The sequence below is a fragment of the Triturus cristatus genome, chromosome 2_1 (genome assembly GCF_964204655.1).
Source record: "Triturus cristatus chromosome 2_1, aTriCri1.1, whole genome shotgun sequence".
Taxonomy (NCBI): Eukaryota; Metazoa; Chordata; class Amphibia; order Caudata; family Salamandridae; genus Triturus; species Triturus cristatus.
In genome coordinates this window covers 1118405409-1118424849 of record NC_140581.1, presented here as the reverse complement: position 1 = coordinate 1118424849, position 19441 = coordinate 1118405409, and the positions used below count along the sequence as shown (strand labels likewise).

The window sequence follows — 19441 nt, the reverse complement described above, 5'->3', positions numbered from 1 at the left end:
CCTCCTCCGGGACAACCACAGTATCAGGCCAGTTGGAGGGCACCTCAAGACTCGCCCCTAAGACAGTCTGGACGCCGCATCCCAGTTCGCTCCGCCCCTCATTCTCCTAGGCCGCAGCCGCGGCCTCTCGCAGATGTCGCGACCGGGCGGGTCGAAGCGATCAGCCGCGCGGCCACGCTCCAGTACACGGAGAGCGGAGCCCGGAGACCGCCCCACCTCCGATCGCCCCCAAACTTTGCCAGCAGGTCCGCGGGGACCTCAGGGCCACCAGCACCCTTGTGTTGCACGGGCTGGGGCCGCGGGGCACAAATTATCCGGATATTTTCAGGAGTGGCGCTGCAGAGCTTCGCTACTGAGCGGCCATTCCCGTCGGCAGCAAGCCACGCCCCGGAAAACAGTTTTTTAAGACAAATTTTGGGTCTCCCCTCTAGCACCCCGTTAACCCCCCTGCGGTTAGATTTAGGTATAAGGCCGATTGAAGATGAGGTTACCTTTAGACCTCTAACTTTCTGGCGCAGGATGTGGGTGACCCCGGAAAACTGGTAGATTATCAGGTAGAAACAAAAGAGCTACTAGGTCTTCCCGGGGCAGGAACAAATATTGCTTGGTTTGCACATATAAGGGAAGAGTGCACAAGGATAGGCAAACCAACCCTCTGGAGTAACCCTGAAGAAACTTGTTCTACAGTTTCACGTATTGAACTGGTGAGAACTTATCGAACTCACAAATTGGAAGTCATCTACGGGAATCCTAACCTAGGTGTTCTGACAGTAGAATTTCTTACTGTGAAAGATGAGTATAAATTAGAACCCTTTCTGGATGATATTCTACCGTCCCCAGCAAGAAAATTACACCTCCAGTTTAGATTTAGCACCCTTCCTTTGCGGGCCTTGACTTCCAAATGGTCTGTATTGGGCCAACGTGGGTGCCCAGCTTGTAACCATCAGGAGGAGTCAGAGCTGCATGTTTTATTTTTTGCCCAGGTTATAAATCGGCAAGACAGTGTTGGCTAATCCAGCTGTGTAGGAACATGGGGTTTGTGCACTGTCAGGAGGCATTTAGAGTTTTGAAATACGATACCTCTAAGCCCATTGTCTTTGCTGTTCCTCGTTTTTTAAACACAATGTGGCGCAGGCGTTGGGTTTTCTTAGAAAAAGAAAAAAAGATAATAATAACCACCCCAGCTGCTAGCGTATAGTTTATTCTATTGCCTATAATGAGAGTAGAAAAACCCTCTTTTATCTTTTTAATTGTTTTAGATCTTTCACCATGAGATGATTATTTTTAATTGATACATTTTATGTATAACCCTCTCCAGGCATATTTTTATTTGTACTGTTTTTATCAAATTAGCTGCCCATTGTTTGGTCTTTGCAATTGACTTGGTTGTTATTGTATTTATGCCTGTGTTTTTTATGTTTCAATATTATTGCACTTGCACTTTTTTTAACCAATTGGCTTGCTCACTGGTTAGTGCACCCAAATCTTCTTTCGCACCCGAAGATGTAGCACTTTGATTCTTATATATCCGTTCGATGTGCCTTAACTATATATTGTCATGATTTGGATTAGATTATATTGTCACGATTTGTATTGTATTGTACGCAAACGTTTATGGTCTTAATAACCAAAATAAAGGTTTTTGAACTGGAACTGGAACTGGTTATCCTGTACCAGCTGACCCTTCAGTGGTCCTGCTAGAGCTTCGAACCACTAACTGAAGCACATGACTAAATCCCTTAGAAAGTTAATAGATGCTTTCCATTGGAGAAGACCGGCGCCACCCAGTGGGATGAAGTTTTACCACGGTTTGTGGCAGACATTGACAAAGGAGAAGGCCTTTTATGACTCGAAGCAGCAAGGGAAACAATTCAATAACATATGAGACCCATTGGTGCAATGTCTATTTGATATCTGTTGGAGCAATATCGCCCCTCTAGACTCTGAACTCTGCAAACCTTTAATTAGCATCTTAGCTGAGATGTCGCTAGAAAGGGGGAACATGATGGGGAAATGACTACTTACTTTCATTGATGATTAAGGGCAGTGCTCCTAAGGGGGTGTTAGTGGTGCTATGTTCTTATGTAAAAAAAAAAAATATTTCCCTCATGTACAGGCTGGACAAACCGGACAAAGTGATAAATGTATTTGCCTGTACCTGATTATTTATAATAAGTTGAAATATAAAATAGATGTAGGAGGCTGGCCCTGTGTATATACTACCAAAGTTAGGTATAGTGTGTTAGGTAAGTAGTAGCAGCTCTTATCCAGAGGCTGTTTAAGCATTTGTTGTATTCACTCAATCAAGACTGATGGCACACACTCAAAGGCTAAATCCACACCAATTAGGTAAGTATAAAAAAGGTATACTTATGTTTTATTTTCTAGAACCTAGCAGGACTTGGTACAGGTAGGTAAAATATATTTTCAATTGAAAACCTTTACACAAAAATGCAACGGAGGGTGTATTTGCAGTTGTTACAAGTTTGTATCAATTTAAAATACAGTTTGAATTACATAGTAATTACTTTCAGAATACTTTTAATTGCTTTTGGATTACTTTGAGTACTGGGGGTGGTATACCTAGATACCACACCTTAGGATCTCACAACACAAAGTTAGTAAGACCTTTTATACTTTGCAGTTTAATTCTCTTTTCTCCATACAAACATTAGTTCAACACTTGAAACATTATAGGCCCTTAATCTCATAACATGGGTTCCAGTGGGAGAAAAAGTGTTAGCAGGTTCTCAGGTAAGTACACGACTCACAAGTGGGAGTTTTGGGGGCTAGGACCATGGTACCCCAAGGCCTAGATGGGCACTCGAGTTACACCACCATCGGCACTGGGGCGGCAGGGGGCAGAATGCAGGGGACCAATGTTAGCCAATGGAGCTAAGGGGGCCTTCCGTAGGGTCTGCTGACGAGCAGGCCACTTGGGTGTGGGAGCAAAGTTCCTGGGGTTAAGGTCAGCACTGCAGGGGAAAATGACCAGCACAGGAACTGCACCACCAGCGGCACTGGGCGGCTGGGAGCAGGGTGCCAAAAAGACGGTGCAGACTCTGTGCTTTTCAATGGAGACCTTTGGTTCAGTGAAGTTGCTGCAGGCTCAGGCAGGGAGACTTCTTGAAGGCGACCACCGGCTAGAAAGGTAAGTTGGGATCTTGGGAGATGCCTGGACAATGTTGGTTGGGCACCCAAGGCCGTGGGGTGTCTGTTGCAGGGGTCTCTTCTGGCATTGGGTTTTCTTATCAGCTCAGGTCGTGGTCGACGAGACCCTTTAGGTTGAGGCTGCAGGCGTCGTCTTGAAGCTTAAGGAAGGCAGGAGATCACCAGATCCCAGTTTAGGATCGCTGGGGAGATGAGCTTGTAGTGTTGGACCACTCAAAGTCGGGCGGTTGGCGTCGGGTGCAGAGTTGTGCAAAATCACTGAGTCACCCGAATCTGAAATCTGGGCTTGGAGTCTTTGTTGAGCAAATCCGGTGCTAACGGGAGACAGCATCTGTAAGTTGGGTGCAGGGCCGGTCCTCTGGGCTCTGAGGAGCTGCTGGCTGCTGGACATGCCGTTTTCTTCGTTGTAGACAGATCTGAGTTGGGACAGGACAATAGGGCTGGGACCAAAGCAATATGTGTCCTATTTTTCCTGGGTCAGCACGGCCCTTTGTTCCTTCTTCTTTCTTCCTTGAGTCTGAGGAGGCAAGGTTCAGGGTTGCCCCAAAATACTACATTTAGGGGCTTTTAGAGGGGCATGCAGGTGGGGAAAAATGGGTCCCTTCCTTGGGGGTGAGTACACCCCCTATTATGCCACCATCCAGTGGGAGGGACATGAGCCTCTCCCATATTGGCTAATCCCTCTCATCTTCAAGATGGAGGGGACTGAGATGTGTGCTTCACCTCGCCTCCCCACCTGAGGGATGGGGTTGGCAAAGATGGGCACACCTCTCTTCCTAGCTTAGTTTTCCCACTGAATCTCCCGCCCAAAATGGGGGGCAGTACCAGTGGGACCCAGTTGCTGGGGGCAGCAAATTGCTGTGTCGGCTTCCAAAGGCGCTAGACCTTTGAAACTTGCCTTTCGTGGACACAGCCCATCCTGGGGAGGAGGCTTGACACCTCTGTCAAGGATGGGCTTTGTCTCTGGACCCTGAGACCAGAGGCTTTCTACCCAGGGGTCCAGACACCTGTCTGGTGGTGGCAAATGGCTGGGAGCAATTCAGGAACCACAACAGGGCTGGTCGTTTTTCAGGGGGCATCTCTAAGATGCCTTCTGAGTCTGTTTTACATTAAATCCCACACTGGCATCAGATGTGCTGAGAAGTTTTCTACCAAATTTACCAGGTTTTAGTAAAGCCATTATGGAGCTGTGCAGGTCGTAATGACCAAGTGCCAGACCATATACTCTTTATGGCTTTCCTATGCTTAGAATGCCTAAGAATAGACTTAGACACTGTACGGTTACAGGACTCATGCCACTGTACCCTCACCTGAGAGCTAGTGCACCCTGCTAGAGGGGTGACTTACCAAGGCCTCAGGCAGCGGGTTATAGGCATGGCACACAGGGGTGTGTGCCATGTCGACTCTTCACTTTTCTCTGCACCAAAACAGGCAGCCTGCAATGGCAGTGTGTGGGTGTTAAGGTGCAAGGCCTCTAAGGATAGCAGAATAGGTGCTGCAGCCCTTAGAGGCCTTCCCTGGTCACAGTGCCCTTGGTACCCATGGTGCGTTTGCAAGGGGCTTACATGTGGTCAGAGCTGTGCCAATTGTTGGTACAAATGTCCAGCTGTGGGAAAGAACACAGGCCTTGGGAACCTGGTTGGCAGGGACCCAGGGCACATCAAAACAGGTTGCATCAGATGTCAGGCAAAATGTTGGGGGTAACCATGTAAAAAGGGACCTTTCCTATAATAGGTTTCTGATTTTCGAGTTCAATTGTTTGGTTATTGGATAGACAAGGGATTCAATAGTTAAATGATTATTGCCTGTGTGCCCAAAATTCCTCAGAGGTGGCTGGGGTAGGAGCAGATCTCAACTTGCTTAGCTGTAGGAAGAAACTGACCAGTCAGACCATTTGGCCTACTTTGTATTTCCTCCTCTTGTTTCCTTTTAGGGTCAGAAACATTGTTTCCATCTATGATTTGCATGTTCAGTGTTGTAGGGTCTCCTTGATAATGGGTGAAGTGTCCTTTGTGGTGTTTAATTCACTATTCTTTAACAGCTGTTTATAACTTGCATATGGTGGGAAATGCTGACCATGAGACCTGCTATGCTCCAGTAAATTGCATGATCGTTTATTAAACAGTAGGAAAATTATCATTTCTGTGTCCATTAACAATTCTTCCAATTTCACATCTTCATTCACAAACTATGTGATCCATCATAGGTAAGACATAATAGCCCAATATGAACTGACAGGCCCAAGGAAAATTCCATGAATGCCTCATATCAAGAGAAGTTTACAGATTTAATACAATTTGAAATACCGTCCTCCCTCAGTGTTGCTTTATTGGCAGCTTCTACCTCACATCCATAAGTACATTTTAAGCTATGTTGATGCCAGAATCCATCCTACTTTGGATCCAATAAGACATTTGTTGGCACATTGGTCTGTGCCTGGTCTGAAACTGTGCCTTACATAATGCTGGTGACAAAATGGTAAATTTGAATTTGGGAACCCTGAACATAGAACCCTGACTAACAGCTCTCGTTTTGCAGAATTTTGCCCTTAAATTTATTGTTTCTCTAGATGTAGGCATTTATGCCTTTTTAGGTCTCAGCTAGCGAAGGCTGCGCTTGCGCAGTCTCGCTCGCGAGATATAATGACTTGGAGAAGAGGGGCTTGAACCCGCCCCTCTTCTCCCCTCTTCTCCAATGGCTGGCCTCTTGAATGCTGGCCAGCCATTGGAGAAGAGGTTCGTCACTCCGAACAGGCCCCGTCCTTTTCGGATTCGGGGGCGTGTTTTTTGCAACTTTTCTAATTATCTCCTCCAGCCAATGGCAAGAGGAGAACACGCCCCCGAATCCGAAAGCGCAGCTGCCTTTCTCCAAGGCATTTCTGCTTTGCCTCGGAGAAAGGCGGTGGTGTCCAGGGCGATTCCTGCCTGAACGTGATCGTGCTCAATTAGGATTCCGATCTGTACCTACTACGAGGAGCTTCTGCTCGCGTCGCACTTTCAGGGTTTACAGCCTGCAGTTGCCCTCCCTGGTGTTAAGCGCTTGCAAAACCCAAGATTTATTATTGATTGCTTGCTTGCTACTCTGTGTAGCATGTGCCCGCAGGGCCTCCCTTGAGCCTTCGACCCTTAGATAAAATGGCTTTGGCGCGTTTCCGATTCCTCCTGCGGCACTGAGAAGTGCAGGTACCCTCCCTTTCACCTTGAAGACGTGCAGGTGCTCAATGCAGGTGCTCAGTGCCGGAGAGTACTGCCCTTTTAAATCTTTACAACACTGATTGTATCCGTATTTATATGACGGGTTTCCTTTACTCTTGCGAGCCCCGAAGAGGGCTTCAATGCTTGAAAAAGCGCCTACTCTGCATGTATCACTTATATGGCGCTTCTTAACCCCGGCGTGGACCCAGAGGACATATTTTCATACAGACTGTAAGCTACTATTGAAAATAGAGAGACTCGGTGTGTAGGAGAGACATTTGTAAATCTGGAGTTTGAGGGACGGCATTCTTTCCCGAGAGAGGACATGAAAACTGAAGTACATTTGGCAGAACTGCGGAACTCTCCTCTCCCACCTGGTTTGAGTGGTCGAACCACCAGTCCCTGGGCAGCCAGCGTGTCAGCGAGGCCAGGCCGCCGAGGAGGCCTGGCCAGCGTCAGAACGGATTCTGCTTCCAGGTTGCTGCTGCAGTGCACCGTCTGCAGAGCCGCTTCCCTGGACTGGAGCCTCGCGGGATGGGCAGAGGGAGGGGGAGCTGCCTGGAATGCCTGAAAGGATTCCGCTTCCGCTGGAAAGGTAACAGCCCTTTTAACGGCTCACAAATCTGACTCTGCGATCATCCCACTGGGCGGGAGGTCCCACTGCACTCGTCAACCCCCAGAACTACTACCGCCGCGGCATGGCAACGTCCCCGCAAAAATCCCCCTCCACGCCCAAGTCCCCGACTCCTAAATCGCCTCCATCAAGAAAGAAAGATGACTTGTTCCTGGGGAAACTCGGAGGAACTTTGGCAAGAAGGAAAAAAGCCAAGGAAGGTAAGCCGTTCTGGCTCGCTTTAATTGGTACAGCTCACTGTACTGAGCGGGAGAGATAAAGCGCCCACAGTCCCTGTGTTTATGTCTGGGCGCTGCACGGGTCCTGTCTGCAAAAAGTTCAGGAAACGCACGGCTTTACTGACACACTTTGACCCCACAGGAAGTCTGATCTGCTTCATTGTATTGTTAAATTTGGTTGAAACCTCTGCGTTGCCTGTTTGTTGCGTGAATTGACTTGTTTGCATTTTTTAGGGTGTGCCCGCTTATCCCGAACCCGGAACGCTCTGCCCCCTCCTCTCCGTGAAACATCACTGCCCAAAAATGTGCCCCGGAGGAAGACTCCTAAGAAAGGCAACGAAATGACATACCCGGAGCAGTTTGTCCTGACAACAGACAGGACAGCACTTTGCAGATGCATGTTATTCGGGTTGTGTGCTGTGGCTGTACTTAAAACAGCCAAAGCAGTTCTGAAACAAGGAGAGTTAACTCCAGCAGAGTTTTGCTCTAAAAACATGTCTATAAAGCGGGGGAGGACATCAGAGTTTGTGAAAAGTCGCGGATATTTCAAGCCAGACTCTCAAAGGGACGTGAAACTTATTGATACTTTGTTTGGCCATCTTCAAGTTAAAATCCATCCATCATCTGCAGCTCCGCTGCTTACTATTTTGTAACGTACTTGCAATTTCGCTCCCCCTTTGTGCGGCGATATAACATTATTGCTCCTTCCTAGATGGTTTCTATCAAGGCGGAGGACTAAATTGGACAAAGCCCCTAGATCTCCGCGTTCACTTTCAATTCTGCATTCAGATTTGTTTCACTCTTGTGACTTTACCAGGCTTTATCCGGATCTAAGTAAGTTCTGTATCTTTTTCCTCTTAAACTTAACTTTCTGGTGCGCCCCTGTCTGCTGATTTTTTTCGTGCGCTCATTTTACTCACGTCTATTACTCCTTTTACATCATATCAACTATGCCTTCTGTCATTAATTACTCGCGCGCATAACTGTTTACACAACTGTTTTCACATGGATGTCTCCTTACATCCGACTCATGGAACATCAGCTGCTATGATGTTTTATACCTTGCACTCAATTCCATTTGAAGTGAAATAATGATTCTCCTGTTTTAAATATGATTGATAGACAATTCATGTCATGTCTAATCAAGAGGCATCACCTCGCTTAACTCTTCACCGGGAGCACCAATTCACTTTCCTAAGGTTTAAGCAATTGATTGATTGATTGATTGAGGTACTTATAGAGCGCAACTATCACCCTACGGGCATCTTGGCGCTTGCATTGGGAACCCGTCCTGGTTTTTCCCTGTAAGATGACCCGTACTGGGCATCCCCAAGGTGAAAGCCAGGCATCCCGCCGCGGGGGGCCGTTGTGGAGATTAAGCAGGCTTGTTGCCCAGAGCTGCATAGTGTGAACTCGTGCTTAGAGTGGGCACCGAAGCGAGAATTATCGAGTCCGTGGACAATTGGGTTCTGGACCCTGCCGCGTCGGGAATCGAACCCAGGTCCCGGGCCCGATCTCTGCTTCAGGGTATGCCTCCTCTAACCAGTGAGCTACACTTCTCCAATTAGTCTGTATATATGAATAACCAGGGACCCTACTATAACATATGTAAGAGACGAAAAAGGACTGTCAGGATCTGATACTGCTAATTTGTACTGTTTCCGGGTACAAAACCACAACGAACTACATTTCCCAGAAGGACTCAGTAGGAGGGGCCTCTGGGTACTTAGTCGACCTTCGCATGCTAGGAGGCGTGCTTAATTCTGATTTCCGGAGGCGGCGTGTTTAGTGGGGAGCCATTGTCCGTCCTATGTACGGGAGCGGATCATTTCATCTTCAAAGCTGCCTGCTGAGCATTGAGAGACACTGTGTGCGCATTGGAGCAGACTTGCGGCGGTGCCTATCCGCAGTGCTTTAAATGGGGCGGTACTCACCGGTACTGAGTACCGGCACTTATTTTTTCCCCCTCCAAGAGTACCTGCACTTCTCCGTTATTAAATAGAGTACCGGTACTCACTGTCACACAATGTCATGTGAGCATGCATCGCATTTCTACACTGCGGCGCATGCTCACATATTGGTGATTTCACAAGGAGAGCAGTGACGCCATGGCGCCAAAGCAGAGCAACCTGTGACCCAGGCGCGCAACGCCCATTGGACTCAAAGGCCTTCGCCACCCCCACCCCCCCTCGTGTGTTGCAGCCCGGGATGAGACAGTTTCCTGGGTACAAACACAGCGGCACCCGAGTACTTCACAGGTCTTTAAAAGACCTTTTGCTCGTTAACGAGGCTATGATGTTTCTCACTCCTTAGAGCCCCTGCACCTCCACTCTACCTTTTGCTTGAAGAATCAGACCCCCCACCCCACACGAAATTTGACTCTAGTTGTGCCTCAGGTGTGACCTCCCCCGCCAGGAAGCTATGCCGCGGGAAGAAAGGGAAGCGCTTTAAAAATCCCAATTTGCTCTGGCTTTCCCTTTCTTCTGTGCGAAAAAGACGGAGAGGATAGCATAGCAGCTGGCGGGTGAAAAAGGGGACAACTGAGAGCTTTCAGAAGTGAAGGGGTATAAACACAGTCAAATAGAGTGGTTATCTGAACAAGCATTTACAATGCAACGGTCTCGGCATTGTTAAAGTTAGAGCTATTGGCATTGCTCATGACATTTTTGTTTGTTTTTGTTTTTAAAACATGTAAAGAAACTGCATTGTTATTTACAATGTCAATAGCTTAATCAGTGTGTGTGTAGGTGGTCCTTTGTGTGGGTGCAAATGCAATAGGTCTCGCATTTGAGAGTGATTAAGCTATTGACATTTCTAAATAACAATACCGCTTCTTTAAATGTTTTAAAAACAAAAACATAAACAAAAAAAATGTCATGAGCAATGCCAATAGCTCTAACTTTACCAATGCCGAGACCATTGCATTGTAAATGCTTGTTATTTGTCTGTCTGGGTTTTCTCTCATCTCCTCTGTACAAATGAAGCTCCTCTTTCTCTCACAGTAGCATTGTCAGAGTTGGGCAATTAGGGGATTTCATCTGTGTTCTCTATTTTGCTTGTTTCATTTTTCTCAGCCTTCTTTTGCCACTTTTTCCTTTCACACAACCTCCAGTCCCACCTTCTTATCCTAATCTTCTCGTGCATACACACACACATACACATCTACTACCACCAACCACTTGCTGGTCTCTCTTCACTGCCTGTTCGCTCCTCCATTTTTGTTCCTCCTTTTCTCAAAAAGTTTCATCATAGTAAAAACGGAAGTTGCTGAAGTGCATTTCATTGATCAACTCCTGCATTCTGGTCTAATACAAATGGGTAATTAAAAAAAATAAACAAAGTTACATTAAATAAAACTAATTAATTAAAGAATTAATACATTTAAAGGTGGCAAAGTGAGGTCACCTACCCCTCGTGGTATATTAAAGTGTGTATTATTGTTGTATTTAAACTTTAAGTATGATTATTAGTTTTTTTTAAAAACAGTAATAATTTAATAGCTTATTAAATACACGAGGGCAAAGAAGGGATCTCTTTATCTCTGCTTTGCAGATCTGAGCAGTGCCTTCGATATGGTAAACCATAAGATTTTATGGGGGAAACTCCTGGAAATGGGTGCACCCGAGGGTATTGTTCATTTCTTGGCCCGGCTTTATGCCAACCTCAGGTCGAGCGTACGTTACGGCTCGGCTGGGGAATGTACTCCTAAGTTCCCCACAAGACGTGGTATCAGGCAGGGTTGTGTACTGGCTCCCCTGCTTTTTACACTCTTTATTAACGAGGTTGATTCGGTCTTAAAGACAGTTGCGGCCGATACCCCTAAAACCCCTGATATTGATATCCCTGTCCTACTTTATGCAGACGATGCTGTTATTTTATCTAGGACCCCCATCGGTCTGCAACGTTTAATGGACAGATTTTCTCTGTTCATCAAGGACAGGAAGTTAAAGATTAATAAATCTAAAACCTTTGTCATGGAGTGTGGCAAAAGTTGTAAAAAGCCTCATTCCTTTTTCATTGAAGGGCAAAAGGTTTTAACGGTGGACACCTTCAACTACCTAGGTATTACCTTCTCTAAATCTGGTAGTTGGTCCAACGAGATTCATTATGTAAAGGGTAGAATGGCGAAAAGTGCCCATGGGGTATTTCAATTCGCCTCTAAATTAGGGGATAAACGGCTCATGGATATGTTAAAAATTTATCAAATGAGGTGTCTCTCTATTACTCTCTATGGTGCCGGTATCTGGGGGCATGTATCAAGTAGCAGTCTCCAGGTGGAAGAAAACACCTTTCTTAAAAGGCTTTTAAGTCTACCTACTTCAGCCTCCACTGATCTGGTGCACAGGGAGTTTGGGATCCAACATCTCTCTGACCATGTAGCCCTTAGACCGCTTTTGCTTTGGCGCGCAATATGGACCAAGGAAGAGACATCTCTAAACAGAGCTATTATTGAGGATTGTCTCACCACTGATAAGCATCTATTGATCCCATGGGTAAAATTTGTTTCTGAAAGTTTTTCTAATATTTTTGATCTCAATATATTAGAGGATCATCATGCAGCCTCTTGCTTTACAAAAAATGAGCTGAAATCTACTTTTATGAATCACAGAAATGAGAAGCGTGGGAGGTCTTGTGACAACTTAATCACCTGTCGTTTTTATGGAAGTTTTAGTGAAACGATAGGGCCTCAACCATATTTGAGTTTTGTTTCTAGACCTTCCCATCGATTTGTTTTGACAAGGCTCCGTTTTGGTATTGTTCACCATCTGGTCGCATTTCCAAGCATCAAGAAACACCCAACAGGTCCTTGCCCATGTGACCATATTACCGCGCAAAGTACCGTACACTTCTTATTGTTCTGCTCTTTTTATGGAAACTTCCGATCAGCTTTTTTAAAACCTATTTTTAAGAAACATGGAGTCAGGACCGTAAAAGACACTATGATCTTGCTATTTAATATGCCACCCGATGTATGTTTTTATACTGCCACTTTCCTTTTGCGGGCTATTAAGGCAAGGCCTAATCTGTCATTTTAAACTGTTTTTAATGTATTTATCTATTGTACTGCTATAATGATGAAGTTTTTATGTATGTTTTGTGCTTTTATGGACTTTGTTTTTAAGCTCCGAATAAAGCCTTATGAACTGAACTGAAATGAATTAAAATAAATAAAATGTAAAAGTTAGGATAAGGTTAATTTAAAACACATTAATTACTTTTAAAGGTTATGGTTAATTATAAAAGGATTACATATATTTAAATGATAGTGATAGTTTTTCAATTAAATTAACTACTAATTAATGACAAATACTTGAAGGGTAGTTTAAAGGTTCACAGCTACATTAATGAAAGACCAATTGGTTAAGCTAAGACTGTTTAAACATGTATATTTGTAGGTTACAGCTAAGTTAGTTATTAAATGTTAATTATACATGTCTTACACGTATTTATAATTTAGTTTATGGCAAGTTTTTAAATAGATTACCAATGAAAGTAATACTTTTAAAAGGCAGAAAGAATGGGGTTAAAATACAGTTAAAAATATGATATGAAATGAAATAAAATTGTAAAAATAAATCTCTGTTAGATACAGGGTAAGGGTAAGATCAATGTACATGTGTTCAAGGTAGTGATAAAATTAATTAAAATCTTACCTTGATACTAGTAGTAATTGTAGTGAGTGTGATCGAGGGACCCACAGTGTATGTATTTGATGTAATAACATACAACCCTCATACCACATACTATTTTTCAAGAGGAGTCGCCACCATCCCAGTTTGACACAAAAAAACAGGGTCTACGGCGTATAGCGACTGTCACTCCTGTCTCACTCCTCACTAAAAACTATTTGAGGGGCCTCTATTTGGTTCAGTGATGGTATAGGCAGGGTTATTTTTGGTGATTGTTTGTATGTACTAGAGAGGAGCTGAGAATCCTTGAACGGCATCGCCCGGAGCACCCTCATTTACAACCCAAAATCCTCGCGGCCTGAGAACAGGTTGCAGAACAAGTGGAGTGGTTAGGATGCTTTTATTATGAGCAGCATATGATATAGGCGCATGGTGGGAGACTGCACAGAATCACTGCTAGCCTGGCTAAACGAGGCTCGGTCATTGTGGAGCTTACCACAGCTAATGGCTATAAAATATATAGACAAGATGACATTAACCAGGAGTTTTATGATTACTATTCAGCTCTGTATTATAGTGTGGCCGGGAGCTCGCTAGCAGCCCTTACAAACTGCCTAGCGCCCTTGCGATTTCCTACTGTGTCCCTTGAAGAGGCTGAAGACTTGGGAGGAGACATCACTCTCCCAGAGGTCCGAGCTGCTATAAACTTCATGGCTTGGATTAAAACACCAGGCACAGATGGGATTACCAGTTGAATTTCATTCTACCTATATAGATATTCTTTCCCCTAGGTTGATAGACATTTACAAATCCACCAAGACTGTAAGGTTGCCCCCTTCTTCTACTCGGGAAGCTGTGATCATGCCACTACTGAAGCCCGGGAAATCAGGGTGCGACAGGAAGGCTAATAGACCGTTATCTTTGCTAAACTTGGAGTTTACAATACTCAATAGGATCCTGGCTACTTACCTGCTGCCTCACATGTCTACTCTGATACATGCCGATCAAGCGGGATTTATTCCGACATTGAACACAGCACTCCATATCCGCAGACTTCTCACCCTACAGGAGGCAGACTCCTACGATAAGCCCCATCGGTGATTTTCACGGTGGACATAGAAAAAGTTTTCGATAGTCTGTTGTGGCTCTACCTCTATGAGGTGATGACTTGTTTCGGCCTGGGACAAGGCTTTGTGAATTGGACAAGATTGCTGTATTTGGGTCCCTCAGCTAGAATGAAGACGGGTTGAATTATATCAGAGAGCTATACAGTGGAGCAAGGCACTAGGCAGGGTTGTCCTCTGTCGTCGAAGCTTTTCGCCCTGGTTATGGAGCCGTTGGCTTGTCACGCTAGGGCAGGAAATGCTTACAGAGGTATCCGGATCAGTATCCAGGTGCATCATATTTCTTTATACGCAGATGATCTCTTGTTTTTTCTGCGAGATGTGAAGGACCACCTAGAGGGCGCTCGGGAATTGCTGGAGATGCGAAGGACCAACTAGAGGGCGCTCGGGAATTGCTGGAGCCCTTCGGCTCTCTTTCCGGACTACGTGTTAGTTGGCAGAAATCTTGGGTCTTTCCCATGGCTGCACTTAGCGATCTGCCTGCAGAAATAGGTGCGCTCCAGTGGGAATCCAGATGCTTGCCCTATCTTGGAATTCAGATTTACCACAATTCGGCGGATCTACTGGAGGGTAATGTGGGGCAGGTCCTGGCACTCCCCTCCAGTATTGATTTCTGAAAAATGCTTCCCCTTTCAGTGCCAGGCCAAGTGGCTTTATTAAAGATGATAGCCCTACCCCGCTTGTTGTTGTTGTTTGTAGTGTTGCCGGGCTGGGTCCCTGGAGCACTATTCCGGAAGATTGATACACTTATCACAGGGTTCTTCTTGAGGCACGGGACGCAGGAGAGTGGTGTTGTCAACAATGCAGCTTCCCAGGGAGGAGGGAGGTTTGGGTGCTCCTGACTTCGAAGCGTACTGTTTAGCAGCACACCTGCAATGGCTCACACAGTTACTCGCTGAGAGTCTTGCCCCTGAGAAGGCAATGAGTCCCTCTGTGCCTGACCTTTCCTGTTTGGTGAAGGTGCTCTTACAACTTCCCCAACCAGTCCGGACTGACCCTATTGAGCTTCAGGTTATATGCCGTTGCTGGGTTCGTGGTCTACATAGGGGGTGGGTGCAACTGCCTTACTGTTGACAGATTGGGTAGAAGTGGGCGCATCAACACTCTGATCCCTATTTGAGGATGGACTATTCCTTCAATTCGAAGAGTTTTGTACTCGGTATGATATACAGCAGGTCCATTTTCTCCTGCACTGTGCTGTGACAGCGGCCATACGTAAACACTGGAGAGGGGGAGCATCAGAGCCCTCTCATTCCAAAAGCTACCAGTATTTAGTTACTTCATCGGGGACCTTTAAGGCTGTTAACTCATCCTTATAAAACGATACAGGAGATGTGATCCTCGCCCTGGAGTCCCTCAGAGGATTGTGGGGGGAGGACCTGGGGATTCCCATTCCGGAGAATGACTGGGGAGCGATTCTGCAACACACACCTAAGGTTTCTTGGAATGCCAGGTTTGAACATAATCATTTTTGTACTACATAAGGCGTACCTTACGCCTGGAAGAATTGCAAGACATTTCACAATGGAGGGAGTGAAATGCCAGAGGTGTGGTGAGATGAGAGCTGAGCTTTACCAAATGTTCTGGACATGCCCGGAGCTAACACTAGAATTCTGTCACTGGTGATAGGGGGAGAGGTCCCATACATGCCTGGACATTGTCGTAAACATTGGTATCCACACACTGCTAAGAATATGGCGATGCATGGGTTGCAAGATTTGGCCTCCATTTTAGCAAAAAGAGACATTACACGCAACTGGAAGACTCCGAGGGGCCCACGGGTAGAGGTTGGAAAAGGGACCTAGAAAGATGGGCGAGTTATGAGGGGAGCCCCTGCAAAATCCTGACCCTCCTCACCTGGAAGACGGTCTGGAACGTCCTAGATGATAGAGGACTAGCATCCTCACTAGATGTGGGTCTTGCCTAGCTAGAGGGACTGAAGTTTTATGAGGAGCCACTCTGTCCACCTAAGTTATACTGATACGCTGCTTGAGACGGGATTGAGAGTTGATTTACCCTGTCAAGGGCGAGTTATGACAGGGCCATGTCCATTCTGCGAGTGGGGACGAGGGAGAAGCTGCCTGTTGTAAGGGGTTGAGCAGCGGTTGCGAGAGAATATAGTCCTGAGGTCGGGCTGGTGCTTGTGCTTTGCATTGTTATTGCAGAAAATTCTGTCCAGCTCTATTGTATTGTCCTAACAGGCGAATAGATGCTCTATACATGGATGTTATTGGTTAGTACCGACCCTGCCGTAATATGCCTGTATTTCCACAAAATGCTAATAAAAAATGTTTGAAAAAAATAGATTGTTGGTGTTAGACCTGTCAGCCCTTTGGGTGGTCCCTCCTCATCATTATTTATTTTGTCCCACTTTTGCCTCAAACCCTGTTAGTATTTTTTCCTTTTTGGGAACCACCAGACTTTTTCGTATTGATGCAGATTCAGGGAGCCATTTTATCTACCCCTGGAACTTCTGTCTGAGGGCCTGGAGCACAAAATGGTGGCCACCCATTGTCACCTGTGACATCATCAGAACTCACTGGAACCTACCAGAACCTTCTGCAACATTCTGGAACCCTGTGACAGTTGGAGGCGGTTTGGAATGTTGAGAAGCTAAGCCAGAGTTGACAGTTGGAGCTGGCAGTTGGCACCTGACTGGTGAAGAGAGAGCAGCAGAAACCTGAAGGAGGAAGGAGTGAGGCAGCAGGGGTGGAAACTTGTGCCTGGAGTGGGGTCCATAAACCCATCCTTGATACTAGTCCCTACTGACTGAGCCCAGCCTGGAGCCCTGTGTGGGAGAAAGCAAGAGAAACCATCTTAAGGACCTGGACAGCAGGAACAGGCCTTAAAAGTAAAGAACAGCAAGTTCCTGACCTGGTTACTGGTAACTTCTTGAAGTCCAACGTCGAGAAGCCTAGAGACCTGGAGCCCGAGGTGGAGAAGCGGCGCTGACTGGAGAGCAGACGTCGTACCCGGAGCCGCCAGAGGTCGAGAGAGGGCGCCGACGGAGGTCGTGGAGAGTACCAGAGGTCGTGGAGGAAGACACCTGAGGTCGAGTGTGCGGCGTCGGCGGGGGAGTGAAGTCCGCCCTCCGGAGTGGCCGGAGACCGAGGTGAATCGTGCCGGAGGTCGGGAGTGGAGATCGCACTCCGGAGTCGCCGGAACCTGAAGAGGATCGTGCCGGAGGTCGGGAGTGGAGGTCGCACTCCGGAGTCGCCGGAACCTGAGGAAAGGAGCACCGGAGGTCGGGAGTGGAGATCGCACTCCGGAGCCGTCGGAAGTCGACATCGAGCCAAGACTGCCCGACGTCATCCAACCGGAGGTCGACATCGAGCCGGGGCCGCCGACATCGAACCGGAGCCGCCCGAAGTCGACATCGAGCCAAGATTGCCCGACGTCATCGAACCGGAGGTCGACATCGAGCCGAGGCCGCCGACATCGAACCGGAACCGCCTATCGACGTCGTCAAGAACTGACATTGCGCCGAGGCCGCCGACTTCGAACCGGAACCGCCTCACGGCGTCGACACGACTCCAGCGGCGTCGGAGCTTCATAAAAAGGGCAGTAAGTGGAATAGAGGGCGCCTAAGGCCCTGTGGAGCCCTGAGAGACTAACCTAGGGGCTGGAGAGGTGCTGGAACCAGCTTGATTGTGCCAGGGGTGAGCTGAGACTAATACAGAGGGGTTGTGTAGTGTGGGAGAGCCAGATCTCTAGATTCCCCTTGACCTACCTCAGTTTAGGCCTCCAAGCCAGGGAGTATACCCCTCAGGCCATCCATCTAACCACAAGCTGTGACTGGGCCAAATCAGCCCATAGTATTTTAAATGTGATCTGATTTTACAAATGTCATTGTTGGCTGATATTATTTATTGAGGGTACTGTATTTATTGTATTTATCTAAGTTATTCCTGTGATGTATTTATTGTCCTGAGCTAACTTATTCCTGCACAGTATTTATTGCCTCACAGTATTTATTTGACCTGAACCTATTTATCGCACCTGTAAAGTGTTCCTATTTATTTGACCTGCACTTTTTAAGAAGAAGCCTTGTGTACTGTGATTGTATTATTATTTATTTAATCAGCAACTAAGAGAAAAGAAGATAAAGAGATATATTTTCAGTATAAGTTTTAAGGTGTAGTGTCGTTTTTGGAACGGATGCACGCATGGTTATTGTGTGGGTATGTCGTATGCTTAGCACGGTGCCTGATCCCTGACCACTCGAGCCAAGCTACCACAGTGTATGTCCGGGAAAATCCCATTACCACCACCCTTCCGGTGTGGGAGTGGGGTTTTTCTAACAGTTGGTATGTAACTCACCATCTTATGTACAGGGACTTCAGGAGTTGTGGTGGTGTTAGTTCCCTCACCAGCAAAAGCAGAAAAAATATTGACTATGAGGAAGCACCTCATCCCATGCAATTCGGGAATTGTTCAAACCTACCATAAACTGATAGAGTGGCGTGGGACTAAAGTTGCATTAATCATACTATTCTTAGTATGCGTCTTAGGGATCCCAGTTATGCGTGAAAAGTGCCGTAACAGAGAAACATGGTTTGATTTTAAATCCAGGGTAGAAACTCTGTCACTGGAAAGCCAGGAAAAAGCACTGTTATACCACTTTTGCAGTTATCATTGTACTGGTATACGTGTAGGTGCAGATATTTTGAACATGGTTTTTGAAAATATTTACTTGCGTGAACCCATATAAAATAATACTGAGGAGTGTCACATAAGCAGGGGAATGCTTATATATCTTTTTTTATTCTCATTGATCTGTTTATGAAAGCATTGGACGGAGCAGCTCTCTACAATGAATGAACTGTAAGTGACCATTTCTTGCCAAATAATACTTTATTTTTTCATTTAGGAAACATGTATAATATACAAAATCTCCGTGAAGAAACAGACTCAAATATTCTTTTTGTACACATCAAAGAACAGAAACAAACAGAAGTTGAAGACATTGGATAAAGGATTTGTTTGCAGGAAAGACATTGAAGAAGGTGTAACATGGAAAAGGATGTTTGGATGAAAGGATCAGATGTGTTGTGTAAAAAGTTATTTGTAAAGTAGATAATGTTATATTTTGTATAAAAAAAAATAATTAAAAATGTTAAAGCTATTTAATACAAACATATATCATTCCTATGTGTTATTTTCTCTTTTTTGATTTATTATTACTTTCCTACACTCCTACATTGTCCACTCCTGCTCAAAAGCTACCATTCTTTTAAACATGTTAGCCTTTTTTGAACGTCTTAATTGCATCACTCCTTTTGTCTGGTGTATTCTTGTTGAAAATATAAAGTTCTTCAAAATCGTTTATTTAGATTATAAAAATACAACTATGCAAATACATCTGAAAGAGACACGTTAGTGATAGATTCCTTACCTTAGAATATTCCCCAGGCATCAGTCGGAATCCGGAACGTTTTCTGCCTAGCAGTACCCCTGCGCGCCAGTAGGT

At 45.7% G+C, this 19441-nt stretch overlaps 1 protein-coding gene across 5 annotated transcripts in view; it reads left to right on the top strand.

The window, feature by feature from the left end:
• Nucleotides 1-19109, top strand: part of CENPC (centromere protein C) — a 1046742-nt gene extending 1027633 nt beyond the window's left edge. For all 5 annotated transcript variants that reach the window (XM_085636509.1, XM_085636507.1, XM_085636508.1 and 2 more), the window contains one exon: nt 18842-19109. In XM_085636509.1, the coding sequence (XP_085492635.1) occupies nt 18842-18945 (104 nt within the window). In that variant the 3' untranslated portion in view covers nt 18946-19109. The remainder of the gene's footprint in view (nt 1-18841) is intronic.
• Nucleotides 19110-19441: the final 332 nt, after the last annotated feature.